The following is a 26,294-nucleotide window of genomic DNA, read 5'->3' on the forward strand; positions in this document are numbered from 1 at the left end:
GAGAGGAGGGCGCGGGTATGGGGAAGGAAAAGAGCCTGGGGAGGGGAAGCACCAGGTGAGAAAGAAGGAGGGTGCAGGAGGAAAAGTAACGGGCAGGAGAGCAACATGGAGCGGCAGGGGGAGAAGCACATGGGAGAGAAAACAGCAAGGGGTGATAAATGAGGCCGAGCTTAACATGTGTGGGAAGAACCACATGAATGCCAGGAAGCAACACAGAGCGCAGGGGGAGAGTATTACACGTGGATAACACATGGAAAACATCCCCATGGAGTATGTAACCCCCCAAAAAACACACAAAAACAAGTAGTGGCAGCATAGAAGCCAGCCAATCAAAAGAGATGGTAAAGAGGTTATGCTTCAGTGGAAGGACTTACAAGATTGACAAGCTGTGCCACGAATCAAAAGCAGGCAAATTACAGTGAAAGGAAAGCCAACCAATGGGCGAGCTGTACGCCCCTGTATGTCCCTATAAGCCCACAATATGTCTCACACCACACAGCACATGCACTGTCAAGTAGGCTCTACCGAAAACCTTCCTCCTCAGAGACAGTTCTTTAAAAATTTGATCTTTTTCATTTTTGGATATTAAAAATTCCCATTTATTTTGCCTGCCCAGTTAGACAGTGAATTTTTCCCGTCTCCTGTTTGATATTGCTGTTATAAAGTGTTTAAGTGGTACTGAAGCTGCTTGCAGACTGGCTGCATAGTTGGGTGATGACTGCTTGTCACCGTCACAAAAAAAATATTAGTGAAAAGCATGGCACACATAAAAAGCTTGTGGTTTATTCAAGAAACATTGCTAGTAAAAGAGCCACATTAGTGTTATTTTAAATTTAATATTTTTATTAGAAGCCTATAGTGGCCACATTTGCAATTATGATTGCAATAACAAAATGTAAAAAGATGCATTTCTTGCAGCAGCATTCTAATGCCAGACTTATTGGCTTTGCCAAAGGCTGTTCTCGTTTGGCCTCCACTCGGCCTGCATTGCATGGACATGCAGAGATGTCACAACATTCTGGAATAGCAAGGAAGTGAGTCACATGTCTTGCTCTGTAGGACATGTGACAGAACAGGACTAAGCTCCAACCTTCTACCCTGTCAAACACAGCAGCTCAGAGTTCCTCTTTCATAGGACGACAGCACAAAGCCGACTGATTTAATATGGGACGCAATTTACATAAACTATAAACTAAGTTGGTGGATTGCACAGTATAATTTGCTAATGAGGGCTACTGAGAAGAGACTTCATAAGAAATATATAACGAATCTCTAATGAACCTCCTCTCTCTCCCAGTAGTATCGAGCTAGAAAAGGCTACTTTTCACTGGTTACTATAAAAGAACCTAGTGTTATGCAGCAATCTCTGCCATTCAGCACATAGAAGTTAAAAAAAATGCAAATAAAAGATTTTAGTTCAGGAGAATTCAACAAATAAATTTAACAGTTTTTGAGGTCGATCCTGAGCCCGCATGCAAACGCTGCTCTGGCGATCGGCTGTAGTGGAGTAGGGAATAGAAGCCTCGCCCGTATTTGCCGTTGGTACTTGTGTCATTGTCTGTCCTAATGCTGGCTTCTAATTTGTAAATAGGCTTGTTAGTCTCACCTTAGTACCGCCTCCTCTTCATCTGTCACCTCCCATGGCGACTGGCCCCTTTACTTCGGTTGTTACACGGTACGTATTATTTAAACTGTGAACACTATTTTCTTTATCCAGTTTCTCCTACTGCAGGCAAGACATGCTTTGGTGCCTTCTTTACAACCCCGCCCTCCCTCCTGTTGTCCGTGCCTTCTTTACCCCCCCCCCCCCTCCCCTTGTCGCGCCTTCTTTACCCCCCACCCCCCTGTTGTCCATGCCCCCCCTCCCCCGTTGTCCGTGATGCCTACCATTTGCAATAGGTCTTGCATTTAAGCAAGTTTGCGCTATCGGCATTGTAAATGATAATGCCTCTATTTATGTTTTGGTTTTTAAAACATAAGTAAAACAAATTGTTATTTACAAGGCCAATGGCTTAAACTCGCGTAAATGCGAGACCTATTGCATTGCAAATGCTTGTTTAGGAGGATTGACTCCGAAGATTTTATTTGTTTTGCAGCTTTATATAGCGCAAACTCGACCTGGAAGCATTGCAGGGCTATACACGAGCATCAGTTACATCACACACAAGGACGCAGTCCATAAACCCCAGCTCCTCTCTTTCACCTCCAAAAGCCTGGTCTGCCATTGGGAAAACAGCAAGGGGCTGTGTAAGAGGAGGAGTGTGGAAGGAGGATGGAAGGTGTCTGAGACCGATGGTACTACCGGTGCCACACCGGACGCCCTCTCGCATCTGTGTGGAGTAGTTTTGGAAAAAGTGATTAGTGTCAGCTGACCGGACTCCGGCATCGCAGGTGGGAATCGGGAAGGGCTGTGCACCCGAGCCGATACGGTTACTACTACGGATCCAGAGGGCCTAGTGGATGCCGTGGGCGAACCGTGGGTGAGGATTCCGTGAGGACACCTGCCACTTCCTAGGGGCTCGAGGTGCACCAGAGGGAGGTAGAGGTCCAAAGATGTCATGGCGCCGGCGGGAATTATAATACTCCCGCATCGAGCCCAAAGTCGTCCCAGCTCCAGGAAAATCAGAGAGGTGCAGGGTGGACTTTTGCGCCGATTCCTCACCCGAAGGCTGGGAGAGGATGACGGAAACGCTTAGCCTCTGTGGCATAATCAGGACCCACAAGGTTTGAACACAGAATACATGAGAAAGAAGAAAGAGGCACACTGTACCTTTGATAAAAAAATTAATGAAACAAGCCAAAAAACAGCCTGAGGAACCGCTCAGGATCATCATTGGAAGCGCGGAAAAAAAGAAACTGATGTCAGCGCATAGGGGGGTCTTATCTAGACTCCATCGACATCACTTCCGATAGATGACGTTGCAATCGAGCCACACAATGCCCTCTACCGGCACACAGAGGTCCTGCTGAAAAAATGTCTGAATCCAGTCTGGCACGGGAGGAGAATTCAAATGTAGGGAATCTGCAGCTAGATGTCTCTATCAGATTTAAATGTGATTATCATTCCGATTCCAGCACAACAACTTCTACCACTTCAGAAGCAGGTGGGAGGGGTTTGCATTAACTATTATGCGCCAAACCCTAGTGGTCTGATGAATATTATTTAGGCAGCCCACTATTTGCCATCCTTTGACTGGCTTCCAACACTGGCCAGCAAGGAACAGCAGAACCACCATCCCTGTGTTTACATTCCCAAACGAGAATCTTGGTTTTTTTAAGCAGTCTGTGTTCCATAAACAAATCAGTACTTTAAAAAAAAGTTTCAGATTTGCTAAACCGTCCTGGGGAACAAGAACGGTATCCTTTACCACTGTCTAGCTCCAAGTAGGTCACCTGGCACTTCACACACAGGGAAGGTGTTGAAGGGGAACTCCTTCCCCTTTACGAATCAGTTACCATCTCCTTCAGGGAACCTATAACCGATCAATGTTTTGCAACTACAATTATGGAGCAAACTATTGATACATGGCCTACAAAATCTCCATTAGGAGGGTAAACCCTTTCACACCACTTCCTAATTGCGATGTGGTATGGGCCACTAAAACACTTTTGTGAGTCGAAAAAATGTTGCGGCTGCTGCCTCAAAGCAGCAGTCGGTTGGGGGGGGGGGGGGGGGGGGTTGGGGGAGGAGGGGTTACTCACAATAAATGGAGAAGGGGAAAGTGCGCATGACTGGTACGGGCGGGGGCCAACCCTCCTCCCCTGCTCTTCAGCCCCACCTCACGCAAGCTGCCGCAGCAGGAGGACAAAATACAATGATAATAACATTAGCTATTAACATTTCATTTTTTCCTTTCTTTTGCTGCTCCGAGGCAGTGGGGCGATGCTACTCCACCTTAGGGGAGGGGCCTCCACTGTCAAAAAGTATTTTTTGCCTTGCAAAATGTGTTTAGTACATACTAAACGACATTTTGCGTTCTGAAACCCGATCACTTTGCTTCATGAAGCTCGTTCTCCTGTCCTGCTAACAAGATCAGCCATAGGGCATTGGTACTAGCCAATCTCTATCTGGAAGGAGGGCTCGGCACAAACATGGTATACATAATACAGACAATTCTATAGAACTAAAACACATGGTTTGTGAATGTATCAAGTAAGAATGTGACTCGATTGTTGTATTTCCCTCTTACTTCTGGAAGAGACAACACGGGCATTGCAATTTATGTTTGGAAAGGCCGGATGAGAAACAACACATTTTATTTAACTGTTTTTAACGCACACAAAATCATCTTAGCAAGAAATTACTTTGATCTGTAGATATTAAGAAACAATGCTGAGAAAGTTTTAAGCTGCCACACAGTTCCTGAATCAGATGCAAGATACAGGCTCTATACTGGAAAGAAATCAAATTAATCTCATCTGGGACCTACGCACACACCCATGCTGAAACTGAGACACACCAGTTGTGGCAATACCTGTATGTTCTGTAGTGCCAGGTTCTCTCTGCTGCTCCCACCGTGGACTCGGAACAACGGGACCTTTCCCGTCACCATGCTAAAAATGGTTGTTACAGCCTTCACCACCCCGTCTATGTTCACATTCAAATGACAACTGGGGAAAAAATGAAAAAAGCAAATAATGCATTTAGACCATTATTAATGAAGGTAAAATGTATTGTCCTTTGAAAGAATGAAGGCATGAAATATTAATATAGCCCAACAAATATCCTACAAGGGCGTCCCGACTCTTAAACAGAGAACGAAACAGGAGAAAGCATAGAAAACCCACACAAAAAGCCAAGTCTTGATTTCCTATATTCAGAGGGCGCATGCTCCAAAGCTTGGAGGATCGCCAGTAGAAGGATCACACACTGAGGCAGGTCTTTTTATTCTAGGAATGGATATTGTTAATATGGAAATCGATGCATTCATCAATGAAAATGAAATCTCATCCTTATTCAAACGTTGTGAACTCCACATAAACCTCGACTCGCAAATAAGTAGTCAAGCAGGCCCTAAGACCTTGACCTGGGACTACTAATTGATAGGTCAGAGGTGGGAGGGTGGCTAGCTGGAGTGCCAACGCTCTGGCAAGAAAAGTGGGCAGACACCGGAATTGATTGGAAGTTCTGTTGGATCCTCGGGCGGAGGTCCGTCCTGAAGCAGCCGTCACAGTCTAAGAGACTACATTAGGACCTCAAACACAGTTTAGTGCATTTGGTAACCTAGGGAGAAGCGTAAAAAAACAATCTTAGCACTTGTGCCACAGGCAGGGTTTGGCATATTTCCCATTTTCTATGTCCTAACTGAATAAGTGGTAAGGCGGCCTTGGAAGCGATCCCACAGAAGTCACCTTTGCTCGATATCGGAGTACGCTAGCTTAGGTGAAGATAGCCCTTGATAACTCCCAAGATGCAGATTTTTGCGGCATAGCTATCCTAACAGGACAGAGCTGATACCCTCAGTCTCATAGTTTATTAGTTCAAAGTTTACTCAGTGCTCAGTTTCTCAACACCCTTAATATCTGGAAGGAGTGTGGAAGGTACATCTAACTTGGACCCTGGGCGTTTAATAGGGTGGAATTCAGACAAAGGGAAAAATTGTACATGTGTGTGGCCAAGAGGGGCCGGTGATTCCCCGAGTTATAATGATATAGTTTCTAGGATTACCACCTTTGTCTAGGAGCGGATACTGGCAGGCTATCCAGCTCACTTAGGAACGTATTCCACGCAAGCCTTCGCTTTTTAGAGGATAACTTATGCTGTGAGTGTACTAATGTTTTGACAAAGTCATTTTTTCTGTCAACTATTTTTAAACTCAATTATGTATGTGATGTTATATCGATTGATTGCAAATTGTATTATGTGAAAAGACTGAGATCGTGTAGATACAATTGTAACATATTCGCCCAATGTTATAATACTACATATGCATTTTTATCTTGTTTTTAAAAAAAAAAATGTTCAGTCGAACTGTTTGATACAAATATTGTAGACAAAACTACAAAAACTTTCACTTGAATTGTATTTATCCAAATTACTAAAATTACCATGGATTTCCCATTGAAGCAGATGGAAACTAGGTTCCCCAAAAAGAGAATTAATAAGTTTTGCCAAGAGTGGCATTTACACACAAAGGCATCCACATTAATTTCTCTGGCCTAAGTAGGGAATATTTGTCACAGTTATAACCAAACCAAATAAAGACTAAATATGCAGGACAAAAGAAAGACAAAAAAAAGAGTGAATGTTAGAATTATGGGCCCACTTTGAAGAAGCTAAACCTGGTAGCCTAACAATGCAGATAGTGAGCAACCATCCCTCCCCCACCATATGCAGGGATGGATGTTATCACACCAGCTCCCCGTGCATTAGATTATTCAAATCCAATAGTGGAAGCCGACAAGCCCCACACCGAGAAAGGGACAGTTAGGTCTAAGACAGAGAAAACCAAAAGCAAGCGAGCCCAGACACCTTCAGCGTAGCAAAAGTCCCTAGGGAAGGTCCCCAAACGCTCAGCTCCCCAGCTACAAAGCTCAATATGTGACACTTCTAAAATAAGTAAACCCCCCTAGTACGCTGCATCAGGCGAGCACAATATGAAAAGAAATTAAATGAAAATGCACTTTGTAAAGCACATCTAATACCCAAGGGTGTCTTTGCGCTGACTCAGAGAGGAGAATGCAGTGGCAAAGAGGATAGAGTTATTAGCTAAAAAGCCACGTTTTGAGTGTTTTCCTGAAGGCTAATAACTCTGTATTCCTTTTCAATTCCAGGGGAAGGGAATTCCAGGGGAAGGGAATTCCAAATAGTGTCAGGATAATTTATGGCAGTTCTCGATAGTGACTCAGCGAACTTGGGAGATGAAGGGCGCTCCAGTCCCCCGTGAACCAATGACCAGAGTGGGTCCATAGGGTTTGCCCAGGTAGCGGATGAGGAAATGGAGTGTGAATCCGAAGGTGAAGGCAGGTCAATGAAAGCAGCGCGTAGCTCAGAGCAAAGGATACAGTTCATACAGCACTAGGAAGAAAGGCGTGTACTGATGCTCGAGAGAGAAAGGGCACGCCAACAGGCGTTCGCGCAAGAGTACAGGGCAGCACCCTCTTTTCATGAGGGAAGCCGGACCAGGTAAAGGTGCACAGTGCTGGGAAGTATCGGAGGCAGATGTAAGTCTACTAGCGGGAATCAGAGCCACACCAACCTGTTGACACAGGAGAGGGGCAGACCAGGCAATAAAGGAACAAGGCAGCCTGGTACTCACCCACCCGCGATGCAGGAAAAACAAAATGGCACCTGTGCTTACACATGAGGGAAGCAGCAACGAGGATATATGTGCTGCTTCACACGGGTGCACAAGAGAGATAAAATAACCCAGAGGGAGATAATAGCAAAAAAGGAGGAAGACTTTTGCGTACCATTGTTGAGTCCTATTAGCAGTTTGGACTGAGAAGAAGAACCAAAACAGGTCTTGGCCGAGGAAAGGATCATTTGAGCCAGAGGATAGGGCAGCAGCGGAGTGTTGCATCAGAAATAATGGAAGAAACTTATGGGACTTCCTCTATATGCAGCAATGCCTCGTAAGGTGGGAATGCTATATTGAGAAGCCCATAGAGTCACCTAGAATAAGAATTTGCCTGCTAATGCAGAAGGGCGTGGCAGGCATTATATATGTGCCATGGGCACAGATGGAAAAAGAGGGGTTGAGAATAAAGTTGCCGTCATTGCTGGATGGGACAGAGAAATGGAATAGATGCTCCGAGAAAAACACCGTTAGGTATCAACCTAGCGATAGGTGACATTAACAGCCTGTTAAGCAGGCTAATTGGGGAGTAGACAATCAATGTGTTCATCCAAGCTCACATTTCAGCAATCACAAATACTCAGCATGACGAGGCCGTATTTAATACGTACAAGCACAGGATATGGACTGCCTTGAGCAATATATTTCCTGACCACTCAGATGTAGGCGGGCCAATAACAGAGACCATGAAGCCAGAAGAAAGCATAACAATTCCCTAAACAGAATTAGGGAAAGATGGGGACAGGAAACTGGACAGCCGTGGACCAACTCAGCCCCACAAGTTTTTCTACAATATTCTTGAAAAAGGGTTACCCACTGAGATACAGAGTGGGCTGGACAGCTTAGTTGGTTTAGATACCAAACACTGGCAGGAAATACAAGCACATATATTCCATAAGAAACGCAAGAAAAGGATAGAGTGAAGCAGGAGCAGAACCCAAAAGGGACAAACAGAATTAGTGCAGCATAAGTTAAAAAAGACTGCCCTTGAGGGAGCAGCGATACAACAGCCGTGCAGATGGCACCAATCACAAATGGGCCTCCGCTGCAAAACTTTAGATGGTTCCAAGCAGAGAGTCCAGGAACACGAACAGGTTATGGTAGTAAAGGCCAGGGAAGCTGGTCGCAGCCAGACATTAGACAGTGCTTCTACTGCCGTAGGAGAGGTCCCCTGGTAGAGGCATGCCAGATAAAGGCTTACCACGAGCAGCAAAAGCAGCAGAGATTAGAGAATAAGGTCCAATCGACACAAAATCCCACACAGCAGGATATGGTTAACGTCCCACTTTAGTGCCAAGCATAGGGTATTCAGAACACATCATACACTCAGTCGCAGGGAGGTCTGCCATTCGCCACACAACCACAGCAGGGATCTTAACTGAGCAATCATCTTGCAGCAGCATCCACAGACAGGGAGCCCAGCACAACAGGGAACTAGACCACAACCCCGGCATGGAGGGGTGACAGCGTGGGGGGGGGGGGGTAGTGCCTTCCTGCAACCACAGAACCTAAATTCACAGTAAAATAGACCCCTCAGTAAATGAAGAGAGATAATGATAATCCCAGCTATGGTCACCTCCTATGATAAAGACAACCAGCATCCCTCTACCCCCTTTCAACAAAATACATAAATAAATAAATTGTATCAGAAAGGACTAACAGACAGTATTGGGGGTCCAAAAATGTTTTACTTGAGTCTAGGAATTCAAGCCTGCGTCGATCGGGCGTCCACACTAACGACATGGTGATTCCATGGAAACACAGAATAATCAGGTTGCCTAAGGTGCCCATGGAAATTAGGGCCAACTCTGCTGCTGACCCCCAGGCGGGGTTAACTGGCCACACCCCAGGGCAGGACAGTCTGACGAGGGGGTGGTACAGCATCCAGAAAAACGTTAAAAAATGAGACACCTAGGTCCCGCAGCCAAAGTCTAATGGCACGTATCCCGAACACCAAGACAAAAGGACGCCATTTTAGGGCATCATGACCACTCTTAGCATTTCCTTCATGGCGTGTAGTTCCGATATCGCTCACAAATACTCTAGAAACCTCGGTTTCAATGGAGGCCTCTCTTTCAGTTCTAAACGAAGACATCCTCAGTGACGGGAACAATGAACTTCTTGCGCCTTAATCAATCAAGAGTTTGTATAGTGTGGCCACTCACCCGTGAGGGTCTCTAGGCACTGGGGGGAAGGGTAGTGGAGGGGCTGCTGATCCATCTGAGCATGGAGGTACATTCGAAGAGCCAGGTCTTGAGGTCCTTCCTGAATTGGGTCCGCGACGGTAATTGCCGGAGGTGGAGGGGTAGGGTGTTCCAGGTCTTGGTGGCGAGGTGGCCCCATGAAGCAGAGGAAAAAGGAAATGACTGAACTTGCACCATTGGAAGGAGGAAACGACTATGGGCCCTCAGTGAGGGGTCTGCTTATCACACACAGCCCTCTAAGGGGAGGGTAAACGTGCATGGGTGCACTTTTTCAAAGTGCAGTTAAGCCCTTCCAAGGAGATTTCACCCTAGAAATAGAATATGCAAATTTTCTTGAACTGGTCAGAAGGAACACAGCCACCGGAGAAGCACAGACAACTCCAGGGAGACCCACACCTAGAACTGCAGAATCGCAAGAAAAGTTATGTATATTTATATAGTTATGTACGATCTGCCTGCTATGGGGAGTCCCACACTTGAGTACTACAGAGGAACTGCAGAGTCAAGAGATATTCACTAAAAGGGATCTATACTCCTGCGTAGTGATCTCTCATACGTTACCTACAATTACACCAAACAGAACACTAACATCCCACATGCACTACACAGTGCCATTTTGCATATGAACATATGAACACTGGGCTCCCAAGCATCGGCCAGGTCACGTTACATCTGTTCACTAATCTCGCAAGCAGTAGGCGCAAACAGGCTTTACTTGTTCCAAGTAGTAACAAATGAGAATGCAAAATGCCTTAAGCACTTCTACCTATATAGAATAAGGGCCAAGATCCAACCTAACAAGATAGAACTACACAGGGTAGTTGCAAACATAGCCAGATATGACACCAACCCAACAGCTATATACACCCTGAGTCCACTGATATCCAAGCCGATATGGACAGGCTGTGTAGGAAGGGCCACATAGGGGAATATATCACATAGCCCCAAGATTTCACGAAAAAGTGGTAAAACCCCCAACTCAGTGCACAAACACGTCCGCTTGAGCATCCATCTGTGTACCGAGTGGCTTTAAGGATAACCGGGGCCAGACTTCCGAAACAATAAATGTTCTCCTGACATGGAATGCCTATGTAGGGCCATTCAGCTTAGGGATAAAAAGGAACTGTTGTATGGGGGAGGGTTGAATGAAAGTATGAGCACCCCATGTCAGGAAATCTGGGTGGGTGGGTGGATACTCTTGGTTAGAAGGGAAAGGACAAGCCCTGATTGAATGGAAACTTACACTGTATGCCTTATGTTTCAGAAGAAAAGGAATGCTTCAGATGGGCACAAATGCTAACTGCGGAGTGATAGTATATATTACGGATATGCAATGGGGCACCTCCATGCTGATGAATTACTACTGGCAATGTGTCGAGTATGCCTACACTCAGCTCTCTCCTGGATGGAGGAGACTGTGTTCCCTGGTCAGCCTGAACACCCCGACCATGGTCGTTCCTTGAGAAGAGCTATCAGATGCTTACCAGCACCCATTAAGGAAAAAGACAACTTTGCTACACCAAGCTCGTGAACGGAGAGCTGTGGATCCTTTTGGCTGGGCTCAATTCAAAGACACTACAGAAGAATTTAGACTGTTCAGAGAAGCCCAGCTGGAGTCAGAGGGGCCGATACCCTTCTTCACACTGCAAACAAAAGCCAATGCCCGCTGACTACAGATAACCCGGTGGCAGATGCTCAAAATGATGAACAGCACCGAACTCTGCAAATATTACATCAAAGAATAAATTAAAGCAATCCGCCTCATCATGGCAATGCATGACCAATATGTACTGGACTTAATGACCACAATAGAGGTAGTGGTTTGTGCCAAGATCGTAGCCGCCTGCTGCTTGTTTATCCCAGGGAATGACATGGACAATGGGACACTGACACTTGCCATTCAAGCACTGCAAAATCTACAATGAGACATGCGCAAAGAGGGAGGTGCCCCTGAGCAGGAGTGGTTTTCTAACTTGTTCTCATGGCTCCAACAATGGATATCCGGATTATGTAAATCACTGTTGCCAGTTATCATTATGTGGCTATTGGCGTATGAGGCTGTAAAATTGGGGATCACCTGCTGTAAAAATGCAGTCCTCAAACTGGGAAGAATGCAGGTTACTAGAAGGGAAGTTGTTGTCAACAGCGAGCATAAGGAACAACAGGCCACAAATAAAGTAAGTGTCCAAATTCATGACTTAGGTAGTGGAGTTGAAAAATTAACTCAAGTGAAGAATGTTAATATGGAAATTGATGCATTCATCGATGAAAATGAAATCTCGTCCTTAGAAACAGAATCGCCCGTTCTGATCTCAACAACAACATCGACTCTCAAATATATAGTCAAGCAAGCCCTGGGACCAAGGCCCAGGGCCCAGTATTGCTGATTGATAATTCACAGGTGGGTGGGTGCGTAGCAAGCAGGCAAACGCTTGGGTAAGAAACTCTTGGTCAATCCCCAAGATAGCGCAGCAACATTACAAAGGGTCAAAGGAGATTGCTCTAATAAAGCACACATGGCCGGAGGGGGTACGTGTACTCCTAAAACACCATAAAAATCAGATACCACATGAGTTAGGAAACATAGCCCATAAGGACCTAGCACACGTAGTGATCACACGCTCACCATGCCGAACATCGGGACACGTTAAGAAGTGGCCTCAATGTGACCAAGGGAGGGGGAGACCCACCTATAGTACACCCCTTAGACAATTAATTTATGACTCCAAAAGACAGTAAACAACCTTTCTTACCATAAATGGAACCCCAAAAACTTTTACAACCCATCATGGTTTGTATAAAAGAAGGATACTTAACAATTGTAAATTGAGACAGTCCTCTGACTTTGTGCCTGTAAGTGTTCTACCGGCCGTAATATTAATATTAATTAAACTGTTCCGGTTTTACCAAACGCCTCTTGTCTTCTATATTTTAAGGGATTTCGAACTCGGGCGACAATATCAAAAATAAAGAAGCTGCACGGACAGCGCCAGAGGGATGATAAGGAGTGGTATGGGTCTTAATATTAAGGGGCTTTTTGTCTTAAAAAGCCCTATGGCACATTCATAGAGCTTTAAGCATATTAGCACCTGAAGATGTCCAGAAATGGGATTTCAAGAAGGAATTATAAGTAGCAGTCTGTCATCAATATTTTGAATCAACTGCAGCTTATTTAGTAAAGTTGGGGGAAGGCCAAGACCAAGTGAATTACAGTAATTCAGGCTTCCTGCCTGAAAGACAGACTTGTGATGCACTGTTGGGGGCAGCAGTAGAACTCTGCACAAGAGGCGATAGAGAACCATATAGTAGTGGCTGTCTTGATTTGTGCAGAGAAACCGAAAGTGCATTCAGTATGAACCCTAAACTAATTGATGATGTATCAGGTGTTTGGGCATGTCCTAGTCTCTTTGGCTACCAGCTGGAAGGACCAGATGGAGGACGGTCTTCCAAAGATGAGTACCTCAGTCTTATCTCCATTTAACTCGAGAGAGTTGGCAGCCATCTAGGAAGCAACCTCTAACATACATTGTCTGAAGTTGTCTGCAGAGTATTGAACCTATGCCTTAAAAGAGACAATCTTTGTAGCACTGAGTGAAACAGCAGATGTCTCTTACAAGAGGCAGTGTATTTGAAGAGAGAATTAGAGGCGAGTTGGGCACAGCTTCTACTGGAAGGTGCACACTAGATGAAGATAAAACAATGCACTCTCATTCCTGTCCTTATCTTTAGAGACATTCCCCATTTACAAGCTCAGGCCTGCAGTTGAATACAAAATTCAAAAACCAAATGAAAGGCAGCCAAGAAAACTCTGTTCATTAATCACCCACATTATTCTGCTTAGAGCCCATGTATCTAAAACGTTTATTGCCACAGCTTTTCAAGACTAGGAGCCCTTACTGGATCATAAAGAGAGATACTAGAAGCTACAACTAGAATTTGAGGAGGTCATTGTTTAGTGACACAATTATCGATTTCCGATAAACAGCCTTAAAAAATTATTTTTTAATTGAGTTTTTGTGCTACAACTTCCAGCGGGATCAAACAGAGAATATCCGATGGGTATCTGACTGAATAGATCCAATAAAAACAACCATTACTAAGTAGCAATTTGAAAATGAGGACAGGAGACAGTGAGGATTTCAAAAACAAATTCTCAAGTACCAACCCTGATCCACCCAAAATACTAAGCAAACAATTCCAGATTCAAACAAGAACATCGAAGCACATTATATCATTATCAATTAAGAAATTAACAAATGGAACATATTTGTGAAGGAACTTTAAAGTGATAGTTTTCTTGAATGCGCCAGTGCTCCCTGGGTCATAGTTCGTAGCCTTACCAGAGCCATTTCTACTTTGCTCCTACTTGAAAGGATGTGATAGTTCGAGCAAATGATTGCGTGTTACTATGGGGAAGTGGTTTAAGGCAGGGATTTCTTACCAGCAGTCTGGATAATGTGCCTTATATGTATTGACCGACTAGAAACCTATCTTGGGAGCAACACAGACATGTATATTGAGGGTGGTCAGTAGACGATTTGAGTTTGAAAACAAGAAGTGAAGAGGGAACAAGGAAGGAGAAGTGTCTTCAGTTTTGGCAAAGGAGGGCATAGAGATATGGAAGGATTCTTATTGATGACAGGTGAATGGCTCTCTGGAGAAATGGGAATTCAGTTCCTCTCTGAGTGGCAGGAATGATGGACAAGTCTAATGAGCAGAAGGTTATTTCTCCTTTTGCTTTTTGTGACATACAATCTGGCAGGTTTCTGCCTCCTTGTCTTGCATCTGCTATCAAAGGAGAGCTGCACCTAATACTGAGGGCGGCTGGCTGAGTAGAAGGGTCACTTTTTCTCAAGTTAAGTAAAATGCATATGTTTTTTGACAAGTGATCGACCAGCACAGCTGGCTTTCACACTGGGAGGCCTGCTGTGGTGGCATGATACTGGCGATCAAAGTTGGTAAAGGCTGAAAGGTGAAGTAGACTTCTCATCTTGCCTTTACTTGGAATATAGGGACTTTAAATTCTCAAGGGGGGGCTGGGCATCTACACAGCACAGAATGAACATCGTTAGAGGAACTAAAGAGGAATTAGTCACCAGAAATGCACTATGTCATCCTGTACAAAGGTACGTGATGTTTTAACTGGAGGGGAAAATGTATATGACCTGATCCAATGTTTGAATGAAGTTGATGGCCATTCAATCGAGTGTCTGACCCACAGGACAGGCTTTGGAAGAAATCAAGGTTGTCCAAAGTATTTAATTATTTGCCATGGTAAATTAGAAGCTGCTTATGTTTATCAATAACAACATACTCACAGTCAATATTAAGGACAAGCTTTCTTTGAATGTAAAGAACAGTCCATAAAGCAGATCATCGAAGGATGGGCAAAGTAGGCCAGCATAAAGAGTTTTCTTCTGTTAATTCTAGTCTATAACCCATGCATTAGCTGGAGCACTAACACATGCAACAACATGCAACCCATTAATATCTACTGCTTGATGATAGTTTGAAATATGTACCTACACCAGTGCTATTACAATAGTCCTCAAAGCTGTTTGCACCATCACAACGCCCAATACAACATGAATTGTTCCCAGATACAGTTGAACCAAACCTCAGAGGAGTTTAGGGAGAGTATTCTAACAAGGTAAAGGTTACCCACAATGCAACCACTGTTTATCAACTTTAAGCTAACAGTAGATCACCCACCCTAAAGTTAAGGAAAAAGAAGTTTGAACCAACATGATACGGGCAGAGGGCTATTTCTGCAACATAGCTCTGCAATGCATGCCCCATGACTATTGGAGACACTTCCCAGAATGAACCATAGAGATGAGGGCATTTATGTCCTGAACCAGAAAGTATTGTTAACGAATTATTTTGGATGCATCGCCGTGCTTGGAAGTTTTACTTAGCAGTAAAAGTAGAATCTATTTTGGGATAACAAATGCTCTTAGAACAAAATACTTTTAAGAAGGACCCACGATGAAGAATACTCAAAAAACAATGTCAATGAGCATTAGTTGAGGTACAATAACAAGAACCGTATTAAGGGTGTTAAAGCTGGGGGGGCGTGGCTTGGCACCCACGGAACATGGCGGCGGCGGCTCCATGAGCTTCGGCGAGGTTGCACCAGCTGGCAGTTTTTCTTCGTGGGTCCCGTGACCCGTTCCTCACCTGAAGTGCAGTTTCAGGATTATGAACTGCCCGACGTTTATTTGACAGTGCCGGCGATGCACCACCATTAAAGAATACCAGGTATTCCAACGTTTTTGCTGCCTCCTCAGTCGCGCCCGCCATTTTGCCTCCAGTCACCTCAAGCCCCCATCTTCTCACTGCTCCCGTCTTGCAGTGACGTGCTGCATTTCTCATTCCTGCTCGAATGTGCGTTCCCACCAACTCAGCAAAGAATGTCTTAATGCCTCTATTTTAAAGCTCCTTGCAGTTTATACTGTACTTTTATTTTCAACCTGGAAAATACTCAATTCCTCACTGACAATCACTGCTCTCTTTCTCCAGGATGTGGTTGCCTCAATTCCTCACTTTTAATTCTTAAAAATAAAAGAATGAAGCGCTCTAAACTGTGGATGGTTTCAGCGCACCTCCTCGAGGCAATTTCCACTACGCATAAAAACCTTCACATTTTTTTTTTGCAAAGGAGAGATTCTACTTTCTTTTTGTGTATGTGATCACTACGCTTGTGTAATACTGGTTTATTCTACTCATTGAATACCACTGGCACTTTTACAGTCTCTGTGCCATTGAGTTATCCCTGCTTTTGGTACTTCTGGAGATTCTTTTGGATTAAAGTGGGTTTATGGGCAGATTAAGAAGACCTACCTCCTCTACTCCATCTCCTACTCGCAAATTTATTTTAAAAAACTCCACAATTTTTACAAAATTTGCGGCAATGGAGTCTACTTTAGCCTCTCAATCAAAAGTCACCACATCTCCTTCTATATCTGCGCAAATAAACTAGCGACCAAACTCTACCAAAACTAACCCCTAGCACCTTAGAAAGACCCACCCTCTCCTACAAAATCACCACCTCCTGCTTCATTAGACCTGTTACTGGAAGAAATACGTGCATTAAAACCATTTATGGAAGACACAAATACCAAACTTCAATTTCTAACAGACAGGTGGTCTCAATGGGACGAGCGTTTCCATGCAGTAGAACAAAGCGTCTCTTCTTACAACGCAATGGAAAGCAAAGTCAATCTCCTGCAATCGCAGGTCTCCTCCCTTGAGAAACATGTCGAGGATTTAGAAAACAGAAATAGGAGAAATAATTTGCGCATTTATGGTTTGCCTGAAAATACAGAGGGGGATGATCCTATCACTTTCTTCAAAAGCTTTCTACCGAAAGTGTTGGCTTTACCTGAAGGTACTGTTTTGAATATTCAACATGCGCACAGACTAGGTCGTATTCATACAAACACTTCTGCACATGCTCATCCAAGAGGTGTAATTCTTTATTTCTAGGAATACACAGATCTTCTTCAGGTTCTTTCTGCATCTAAATAATCATCACGCATCTCTTGGTTAGGTTATGCACTGTTTTTTTCACAGGACTACACTAAGAGCACTGCTGACAGACGTAGAGAATTTCTTAATATGAGACCAGATCTAGGTGCTCCATATGGGCTCTTCCACCCATGTCTTTTTAAGGTCACATATAAGAACAAGACAACCTCCTGTGAGGAACCAGTTAAATTGAAGTTTTCTTAATGCTTGCAGAATTGATTCTATGGACACATCTGGCGCTTCATCCTCTCAATTTGGTTCAGAATATGCATGTTTTTTGATGTTGTTGTTATGTACTTCTTTATCTGCGTTTATTTTACTCTTCCTTTATTGCCTTTCAGGTTGTTCCCATCTTATGTTGCTCTGATATTTTGAGTCTGTTATTTTTCATTCTTTCTTGTTGTCTTTGTTACTCATCATAGAATGTAATTGTTTAGAATTAATTTTGTAATGTAATCATTTTATTCTCCTTTATAGGCATCTCTGCTACTTGTTTATCCTGTTGTCTCGTACCATGTTGTCTCCATTCGCCCTTGTGCCCCTTCCCGTGAGATCCGGACGCACCGCCTTTCCATGTGGTTTCACCCCCCCTCACCCTCTTCTTTGGATTTTATAGGTATGTGTTTTTCCCTTTGTGATAATCCTCTTCTCCCACCCTCGGTCACACTTCTTTTGCGTAGTTCTTCCCTCTACCTCCTTCTAGTTTCTCTCTGGTTCTTTTACTTTTTCTATACCTGTACTTTTCTGATACCTTTTTCTTATCCTTATGAATTTATTCCTATTACCTTTCTCTACAACTGCATGATGCTGTGGTTTTTTCTGCATACATTTTATATTCTATTTGTATCGCTTCTTAATATCTGGCTTTGTTTTACTCTTTTACTTCAATTGTTTATCTCCCACCTTTCATCCTTGTTATTCTTCCTCTTCTTTTTCCCTTTTTCATATATTGTTACGCCTTTTTCTCACTTACTCAATGTTGTGGTTTATCATTTTTCAAGTATTTATAATATCTGGTCTAGTTCGAGCTGTAGTCTTAATGGTTATTAGATGTCATTAAACATTGTTACTTGGAATGTCCGAGGTTTGCATTCACCGATCAAGAGACAACGTGTACTATCACACTTGTCTAAATTGAATGCCGATATAGCTTTGATTCAAGAAACGCACCTCACAGAGGCTGTTACGGAATGTGGAGTGATGCAATACATCCATAACTTTCTTCTCACTACGTCCATCCAGGGCTCAGTGGACATACTAGCCGATTGAACGCCATCCTTAAGAACACGATTAAAACGTTCTACCTGACCATTTTCTCTTGGTTCGTATAAAGATGTGGTAAGATGTTTGATATTACACATATGAAAAAAATCATTAATTTCGTGTGACGTGAGCTGTATGCCATTATCTGTTACAACCACTTCTGGGGACCCCTCACGAGCAAAAACTTCCTTGAAAAAGGTGATAATCACTTGAGATGAAGCATTTGCTACAAACTTAACTTCTGGCCACTTGGTGTGGTAGTCCACTATGACCAAAGCAAAAGGAGAATTCAAAGGCAATTGCTTGAAGGGACCTGATACATCAAAAGCCACCTTTTGCCAAGGGTAAATAGGCCAAGACACAGGATGCAGAGGAGCAGAAGAAACTTGAAGCATTTTATCACTGCCAATACATTCCGGACATTCTCTAACCGCCCTATCTACCATTTTGTCAAGTCCAGGCCACCAAAAGTTGGCCCTAATAAGCCGTTTAATAGACGACATGCCTAAATGCCCTTGATGAGAAAGAGACAAAATCTTATTTTGCATAGTGACAGGAGGAATAACCTTACCTCTTTTGAAAAGTAAATGTCCAATTTCTTCAATCTTAGAAGATACACGACAAAAAGGAGCAATATCAGCAGAAGCAAATCTTTCCTTGGGCCATCCTGTTTTTTATACACTCAAAAATCTGCTGACACAAAACATCATTATTCATTTCCATTGTCCACTCACTTTCAGACAGGTTCATAAACTCATGAGAAACAAAATCCTTTATAGTGGCAATTATATCCACATCCTGTTCAACAGTGGAGACACATTCGTCTGAACATGGTAACCTTGAAAGAAAATCAGCAGTGATATTGCTCCTGCCCGGGACATATACTACTTCAAAGTCATATTCCTGTGAGCGAGATGTGAGGCGGGCTATACGGGCAGTAGAATTCCAGCCTCCCCCGGGAGATAATATTCCAACAAGAGGCTTATGATCAGTTCTAAGTGTGAATCTGCTTCCCCACACATAGTTACAAAAATGTTCGATAGCCCAGATACATGCTAATAGCTCCCTTCCAATTACGGCATATCCCCTTTCAGTTACAAAAAGAGTCCTTGAAGCAAAAGCCACACACCACTCATCTCTCCCAGAACATTGGCTAAGGACTCCACCAAGTCCATAAAGGCTGGCATCCACGGTAATGATACATTTCTTATTAAGTCAAAAGGACTTAAGAGTAGGTGCATTAATAATCTCTTTTTTGATCTGCCTGAATGCCATTTCTTGTTCCTCTGAACAAATAAACTCAGATGATTTCCTAGTTAATTCTCTGAGAGGCTCCATTTTAGTGTCAAAGTTTTGTATAAATTTGCTATAATACTCGCATAAACCTGCAAAAGAAAGAAGTTTCTCTTTATTATCAGGGGCCAGTGCGTTTATGATGGCATCCACTAACGCTTTCTTGGGCACTACACCCTCACCAGAAAGAGTATGGCCTAGGTATTCTACAGATTTGCAAAAGAATTTACATTTAGTAGCTTTAAGTGTTAGTCCACATTCACCCAATCTAGAACATACTTCTTTAAGATGATGAGAGTGTTCATTCTCATTTTTAGAAAAGATGAGAATGTCATCTGGAAACACTTAACAAACATGCTCACGTCTTTAAAAATGTGATACATCGCTCTCTGAAATACAGATGCGGCGGAGGCTAGGCCAAAAGGCATCCTTTTAAATTGAAAAAGCCTGTGAGGTGTGATAAAGGCAGTGTAATGTTTGGAATCATTAGTGAGCTCAATTTGATGATAGACTGACCGAAGGTCAAGAGTGGAAAAAACACGAGCAACATCTAACATGCATATCATTTCATTGATATTGGGGAGAGGATGACAATCTTGTGTAATTATAGTCCAACTGGAGGAAGAGTCCTGTATACTAATTGTCCTTCCGAACCTAGAGAGTGGATAATTTCTTTTTTTTTTCTTTCAGCTGACATTCGCTCTCCATCTATGGCTTTAGGGAAAGTGAAAAACTCTTCATTCCATCTTGGATTGGTGGTTCTCCTTTCGATTGTAAAAATTTAGAAGGTGGGTCAAATTGCATAATGATGATGCAATAAAATGTTGATCCCAGGAAATAAAAATGAAACAAAATATAGCAAGAAATTAAGCTAGAAAGGTACAATTATATGGTACTAAAAGTCTAGGTGTGCCTGTCACCAAATTAAACAGGCTTATCTACTTTGCAAAAGGAATGCTGGTATGTATACAGTAAAATGTAAATATGGCTCGTCAAAAACAAATGTCACAAAACATTCAAGTTAGATGTGCACATCATTGTGTGCGATTGCTGAAACTAGCATGAGGTATAACTAAGAAATTAACACCAAAGCAATTAATCAGGTGTGCACATCACCGTGTGTGCAATGATGGTCGAGAAATAGACTTTTGTCGTTTGAGTTATAAATAAAAATGAAAGAAGTAGTGCTACGTCAAATAATGAGTTTACCGCTGCTTGAGGTAAAGTTTAATTTGCTGCCGCTGAGTTCCGTGTAGACGAAATAGTGAAGGATACCGCTTCCAATCTTCACTAAAATGGCCGCCGGCGTGATGACGCGCGACGTGACCAATGCGAAGCAGACACATAGGGGGCAGGTATTGCGCGTTGGAGTATATAAGGAAACTGCTGTGCTGACGAATAGAGAGCGTCACAGCCGGTATCCTAGCAATGGATGATGACGTGCCTGGAAGTGTCGGTTGTGTCCACAAACTCCTGAAAATGGACGAAACTCTGCGAAAATCGCAGGAAAGCAAGGAGGACGTTGGGGATTTCCTTGAGTGGCACAGCAGGCAAAGCGGCGAAGCGTAGAGTAACCAGCTAGGTCTCACTCACGTAGAGGTTGGGTCCGGAAAACTTCACAGCACCTGTGCCTCACCCGAAACGTGGGAGGTGTAGTCTTCGCCATTCGTCGCCAATTGTAAAGTACGATGACTCGATGAGCAGGTAGGATAAACTAATTTATTAGTGATTGCTTTGGAAAGAGGCACAGCACGTCCAAATGCAACGAAGTTCAAGCATAACTATCGACCCTGGAACATGGAACATCAAACGTACAACGCAGGTACAGTTTTCCATGTTTCAGGCAGGGAAAACAAGGGAAAGGGAGGATAACAAGGGCAAAAAGGGGAGAATGTAACATAGCCTTAACTAAATTTTCAATTGGAACACTAACCATATAAAGTACTTAGGTGTTTATTTCACTAATTCAATTAATTCATCAATTTCCATTAACTTAGATAAATGCTCCTTAAAGATTTCTTCCCTAATTGAGAAATGGCATCCTCTATATTTGTCCTGGTGGGGAAGGTTAGATACAATAAAAATGAGGTTATCTCCGATTTTTCTTTTTACTGTTTTTAACATTCCTGTTGCTATACCCCAAAAGTTCTTTAAAAAAAATTTACTCTTTACTATCTTCCTTTCTTTGGAATAAAAGGAAAGCACGTATGTGATTGACAAAACGTATTCGCCCTAAATCAGATGGTGGTGTTAATTATCCCGACTTTACTACATATCATAAAGCCTTTAACTTACGCCAATCTTCTCATTGGCTCACTGATACCTCACCAGACACACCTCTGTGGGTTATCCTAGAATCCTAGTACACTCATATCTAGCCCCCTTCTCCTTTGAAGAATATTTATAATTTACTCGAAAACCTCAGAAGTTATCAACTCCCATTGTCAAACACACTAACGAATTACTAGATACCTGCTTATTAGATAGTTCCACCGACATGAAGTCACTCTTACAATCCTCCATATGGCATAACAACCAGGTAACGATTAACGGTAAGCCTATTTATTGGAAGTCATGGAGACAGAAGGGTCTTCTCTGGGTCCATCAGCTAATTCAACAAGGTGTAATTGTAACCTTTCACCAAGCTAGAATTATTTTTGGCTTTCCCGTCTCATTCTCAAATAAATATCAGTTGTTGGAAGATGCTTTGGATTTGGCTGTGAACCAATCTCTTCCATCTTCGGATCCCTCCATTACTACTTCCAACATTACCCATGACTTTCTGATTTTGGGTCTCAAAGCGTCAAAAATGTACACATATTTACGCAAATTGCCCCCCTCTAGAGATGAAACTAAAGTGGAAGTAGATTGGGAACGAGATTTAAATGTTAATTGGTCCATTCAAATATGGAATAAAATTTGGCTTAAGATCAGGAAAACATCTACAGCAGCTAACACCACGCAGACACTTTTTAAATTTACAATAGATTGCTTCTTTCCCCCTTTTTTTATCCATAAGATAAACAATGAATTACCTGATATTTGCGAATCATGCTCCTGTATGGGTGCAGACTTAAAGCCCTTTTTTTTTACTTGCCAATTTGTTCACGTCTTTTGGGAAAAAGTTTTGAAACAAATTACCCTAATTTTTCGTTATGTGGTGCCCTTCCCTTTTGCCAATGTTTTTTTGAGCTCCCTTTCTGACAATTGGTCTCAGTGTCCTTTAAACATGCATGTTTTAGATGTACTCTTGGGAGTAGCATTTCAACAAATTACCAAACATTGGAAGAATTTATCTGATCTCTCCTTTCAGGCCTGGTGGCATGCTGTATGTCATAATCGTAGACTAGACACTGTTTATGTATATCCATTGTCTCTAGCTGTGAAACGCTTAAGTATATGGTCTCCGGTTACGACGTTCATCGATTGCCATGCTAAGCTTTCTCATGCACGTAATGTTTTACAACAAGAAGTTTCAAAACCTCCTTGACATTCCTATTTCTCTCTAGTTGTATTACTATTTGTATAGATCCAATAGAATTTTATTGTTAAGTTTCAGATGAATGACCAGAATTATTTTATATTTCCATATATTTTTTTCTCTATTGTTAAAACAACCACTCATTCATGTATTATTATATTTTCGTAGTACAGTACATATGTATCTTTTTTATATTTCCTTTTCTCTTCCCCCTCCCCTTTTACTTCAATAAAGTTGACTCTTTTCAAACTAAAAAGGGTGGTAAAGCTGAAAATCGCACCTAAAAAGAGGCATATAATAGGTGATGAAGGGTGCATCTATAAGATTTTGTAGTCAGTTGGCCTTAGAGTAAAAAGAAAAAATGTTACTATGCTTGGAGGATCTCCCTGCCTTGTGCAGATCGTCTTTGGGATGCAGGGTGATCGTGCAACATGCAATAACAGAATTCCTGGAGCGGACGCACAAAGAGGAAACAACCAAGAACTACCAGTGACTATACCAGAGTTCCGCAACATCACCTTTGTGGTCATATAGAGAGCTAGAGGCCCAATTGGATGCTCAACAGGTAAGAGATCTAGTTGAAGGATGCAGTGTTTTCCAACTGGTGGGGATTGGATTGGTCCTTCAACAGGGGTTAGGTGGACTAGCGGAAGCAAGATGTTTCTAAAATCTCAAACCAACAGAAATATAACTATATGTTTGCCTGTATGACGCACTGCATAGGAAGTGATTGTATATATACACCCATCACAGGAAGAGAAAATCAGTGCTACATTCTCCTAAGTGTGCTCAGGGTGGCTAGAAGTCCTTTCCTAGTACTTGGTTGGCCATATACGCTGTGTTTCTGTGGAGATGTTAGAGATAGTAGTTATTATTTTGAGTTTTATATAGCGCTACGTAGACCAAAAGGTATCAGAGCGCTTTACATGTTATGTGGTAACGTTTAGAAGACGTACATGAGGGGATTCATAGGAGTCATATATGAACAACACAGCATTACATGGTTATAAAGTACAACAAGTAGAACGCTACACAAGGATGCACTGAGGAACGGCATCCGGGACAGAATAGGAGACTGAAAGAGTCATGTGTCCTCTTGAAGGAGCTAGCTCTCCATAACAATGAGCGATATATTAAACAACATTGTCTGCCTATGATTTGAGTCCTTTCTAAGTTTACAAATGAAATTCTGACTGAAACACCACCTTAAGACCCCACAGTGATGGCCTTGGATGTCCAAGAAATGTCATGGCACAGAATCAGGTCTCGGGACAGGGCACCCTCCCGGAAGAGATCAGAATGCTGGAGATGTGAGGTGCCCTTGCCAAGCAGCTCAGACAGAATCATGGTCTCTATGTCCTGTTGAATAGAACGTGTCATGTCAACAAAGTTTAATTCACCCGTGCCTGACCAGGGGTGTAATGCCAGCACCCTCATATATTGAAATATTGCCACAGTTTATGCTATGTTAAAAATTGATATAGTGTGCGAATAACATAAAGGCTGTCCTGGCACTATTATCAAAGAGGAAAAGGAACTGAAGCACCAGTGAAAGAAGGACCGAGAAGGGCAACAAAAAGCCATGTTTTTATTTTTACAGAAACCTTGGGACTCGGTGATGCTTTTCAGTTGGAATGGTAGGAGTCCAGAGTCGTAGAGGCGATGTAAGAGAAAGCGCATCCACCCTTCCAAGCTATTTTAATAAAGGGAACTGTCAAGGCTAGCAGAAAGGATGGCCTGAGAAGGCATCAAGAACAAAAGTGAACAAACATTTTCATGATATTCACAGGGCCAGAACTATGAATGATCCGCTGGGCGAGGCACGGTGCTCTAAATGGACAGAGTATTTCCACTGGGAGACAATAAAAGGCAGATAGATGGGGTGAGACTGGGGCAGTTCTGGGCAATTGCCAGCTGATGTAAAAGGTAATCAAAACACAAACATGGACAGGAATAAAAAAATAAAATCCCCCAAGCAATGAAAACCTGGGAACATCATTCAAAGTGAAGTACGTAGTTGTTGTTAAAGCAGCAGAGTTTCTATTGTTTATATTTATTTTATGCGAGTCAAAGGGGGCGTCTGGAGCTTATTATCGATTAATTGATGATTTTTATTGCTCAGGAGCCATAGTTGTTCAGACCTCAATCATGGCATTTACCTCTGGGTAAATTGCATGCTTGGACTGCACAGTCGTCTTAGAGCTGACGGCATAAAACACAACAGCGATGGAATTATCAGACCACTGAATAGTAAAATCAATTCAGGTGTTCAGGATCTCCACAATATGCATGAGAAAAATCTATAAAAATTATTAATTTCAGACAGATATTATTTGCATTGTATTGGTTACTGAACAGCAGGATCAGCCTAGGTCTACATTTTACCAAATTAGATAAGAATCCATGTACAAGAAGCAAAATAGTCTTAAAACACCCGTCTGATAACAGCATGAACATGCAATCTCCGCTCTTGCCACGCGTGGCAGTGATTTACGCCGAGTGGTAATGCCAACACTGTGTGTTGGATCGCCTTTTTACTTTTAGAGATTATTTTCTGAGCTGTTAAAAGTTGACATTAGTTGTGTTTACTAAACAGAGCACTTAAAACGTTCCACTCTGAAAGATGCAGAGTTATGTGCAGAAATTAGAGCTACAAAGCCATCAGGCCTTGAACAAATCAGACGAGGAAGAAAACAGAGATGGCTATGTTGGCCTGGTTTCCATACTCAAGAATTCCTCCTCCTCTCTCCAAAGAGAATAACTGAAGGAGAAAGTATAAAGAGAGCTAAGAGCCATGCTGAAGGGCCGATATCGGACCCCATGCCGATGGCTTTAAATGGCATGAGGGCGTTGAAATCAGTAGGGAATTCTCACAACCATTCGTCCAATATATAACCATTCATCCAATATATAACCATTCATCCAATATCAAAATCAAGAGGCTGAGGATATATTTGTAGATATGAGATGGGGACTAGAAAAATTAAATGGGGAATGTAGGGATGTCTGAGGACATATGATTGGGGTTTTGCCAATGTTAATTTTATTTTATATTATAATTGATGAGATTATCATAACAATTCCTTCCATTCTGATATCCAAGACCTATCCTATAATAAATAACCGTATGTTGGTAAACAACAACTGTGTGTGTCCACTGTTTCTAAGGGACCTGCTGGAGATCTGGATCTGGATTCAGTCCTTCCCTGTAGATGAGAAGACCTC

The 26,294-nt window shown here is 42.6% G+C and overlaps 1 protein-coding gene across 1 annotated transcript in view; it reads right to left on the reverse strand.

The window, feature by feature from the left end:
* The window catches only part of NADSYN1 (NAD synthetase 1), a 199,914-nt gene that overhangs the window by 44,522 nt on the left and 129,098 nt on the right, over nucleotides 1-26,294 (reverse strand). The window contains exon 15 of the mRNA XM_085643580.1: nucleotides 4,476-4,611. Coding sequence (XP_085499706.1) covers nucleotides 4,476-4,611 — 136 coding nt within the window. The remainder of the gene's footprint in view (nucleotides 1-4,475; nucleotides 4,612-26,294) is intronic.

Source organism: Triturus cristatus, chromosome 3_1, assembly GCF_964204655.1.
Source record: "Triturus cristatus chromosome 3_1, aTriCri1.1, whole genome shotgun sequence".
Taxonomy (NCBI): Eukaryota; Metazoa; Chordata; class Amphibia; order Caudata; family Salamandridae; genus Triturus; species Triturus cristatus.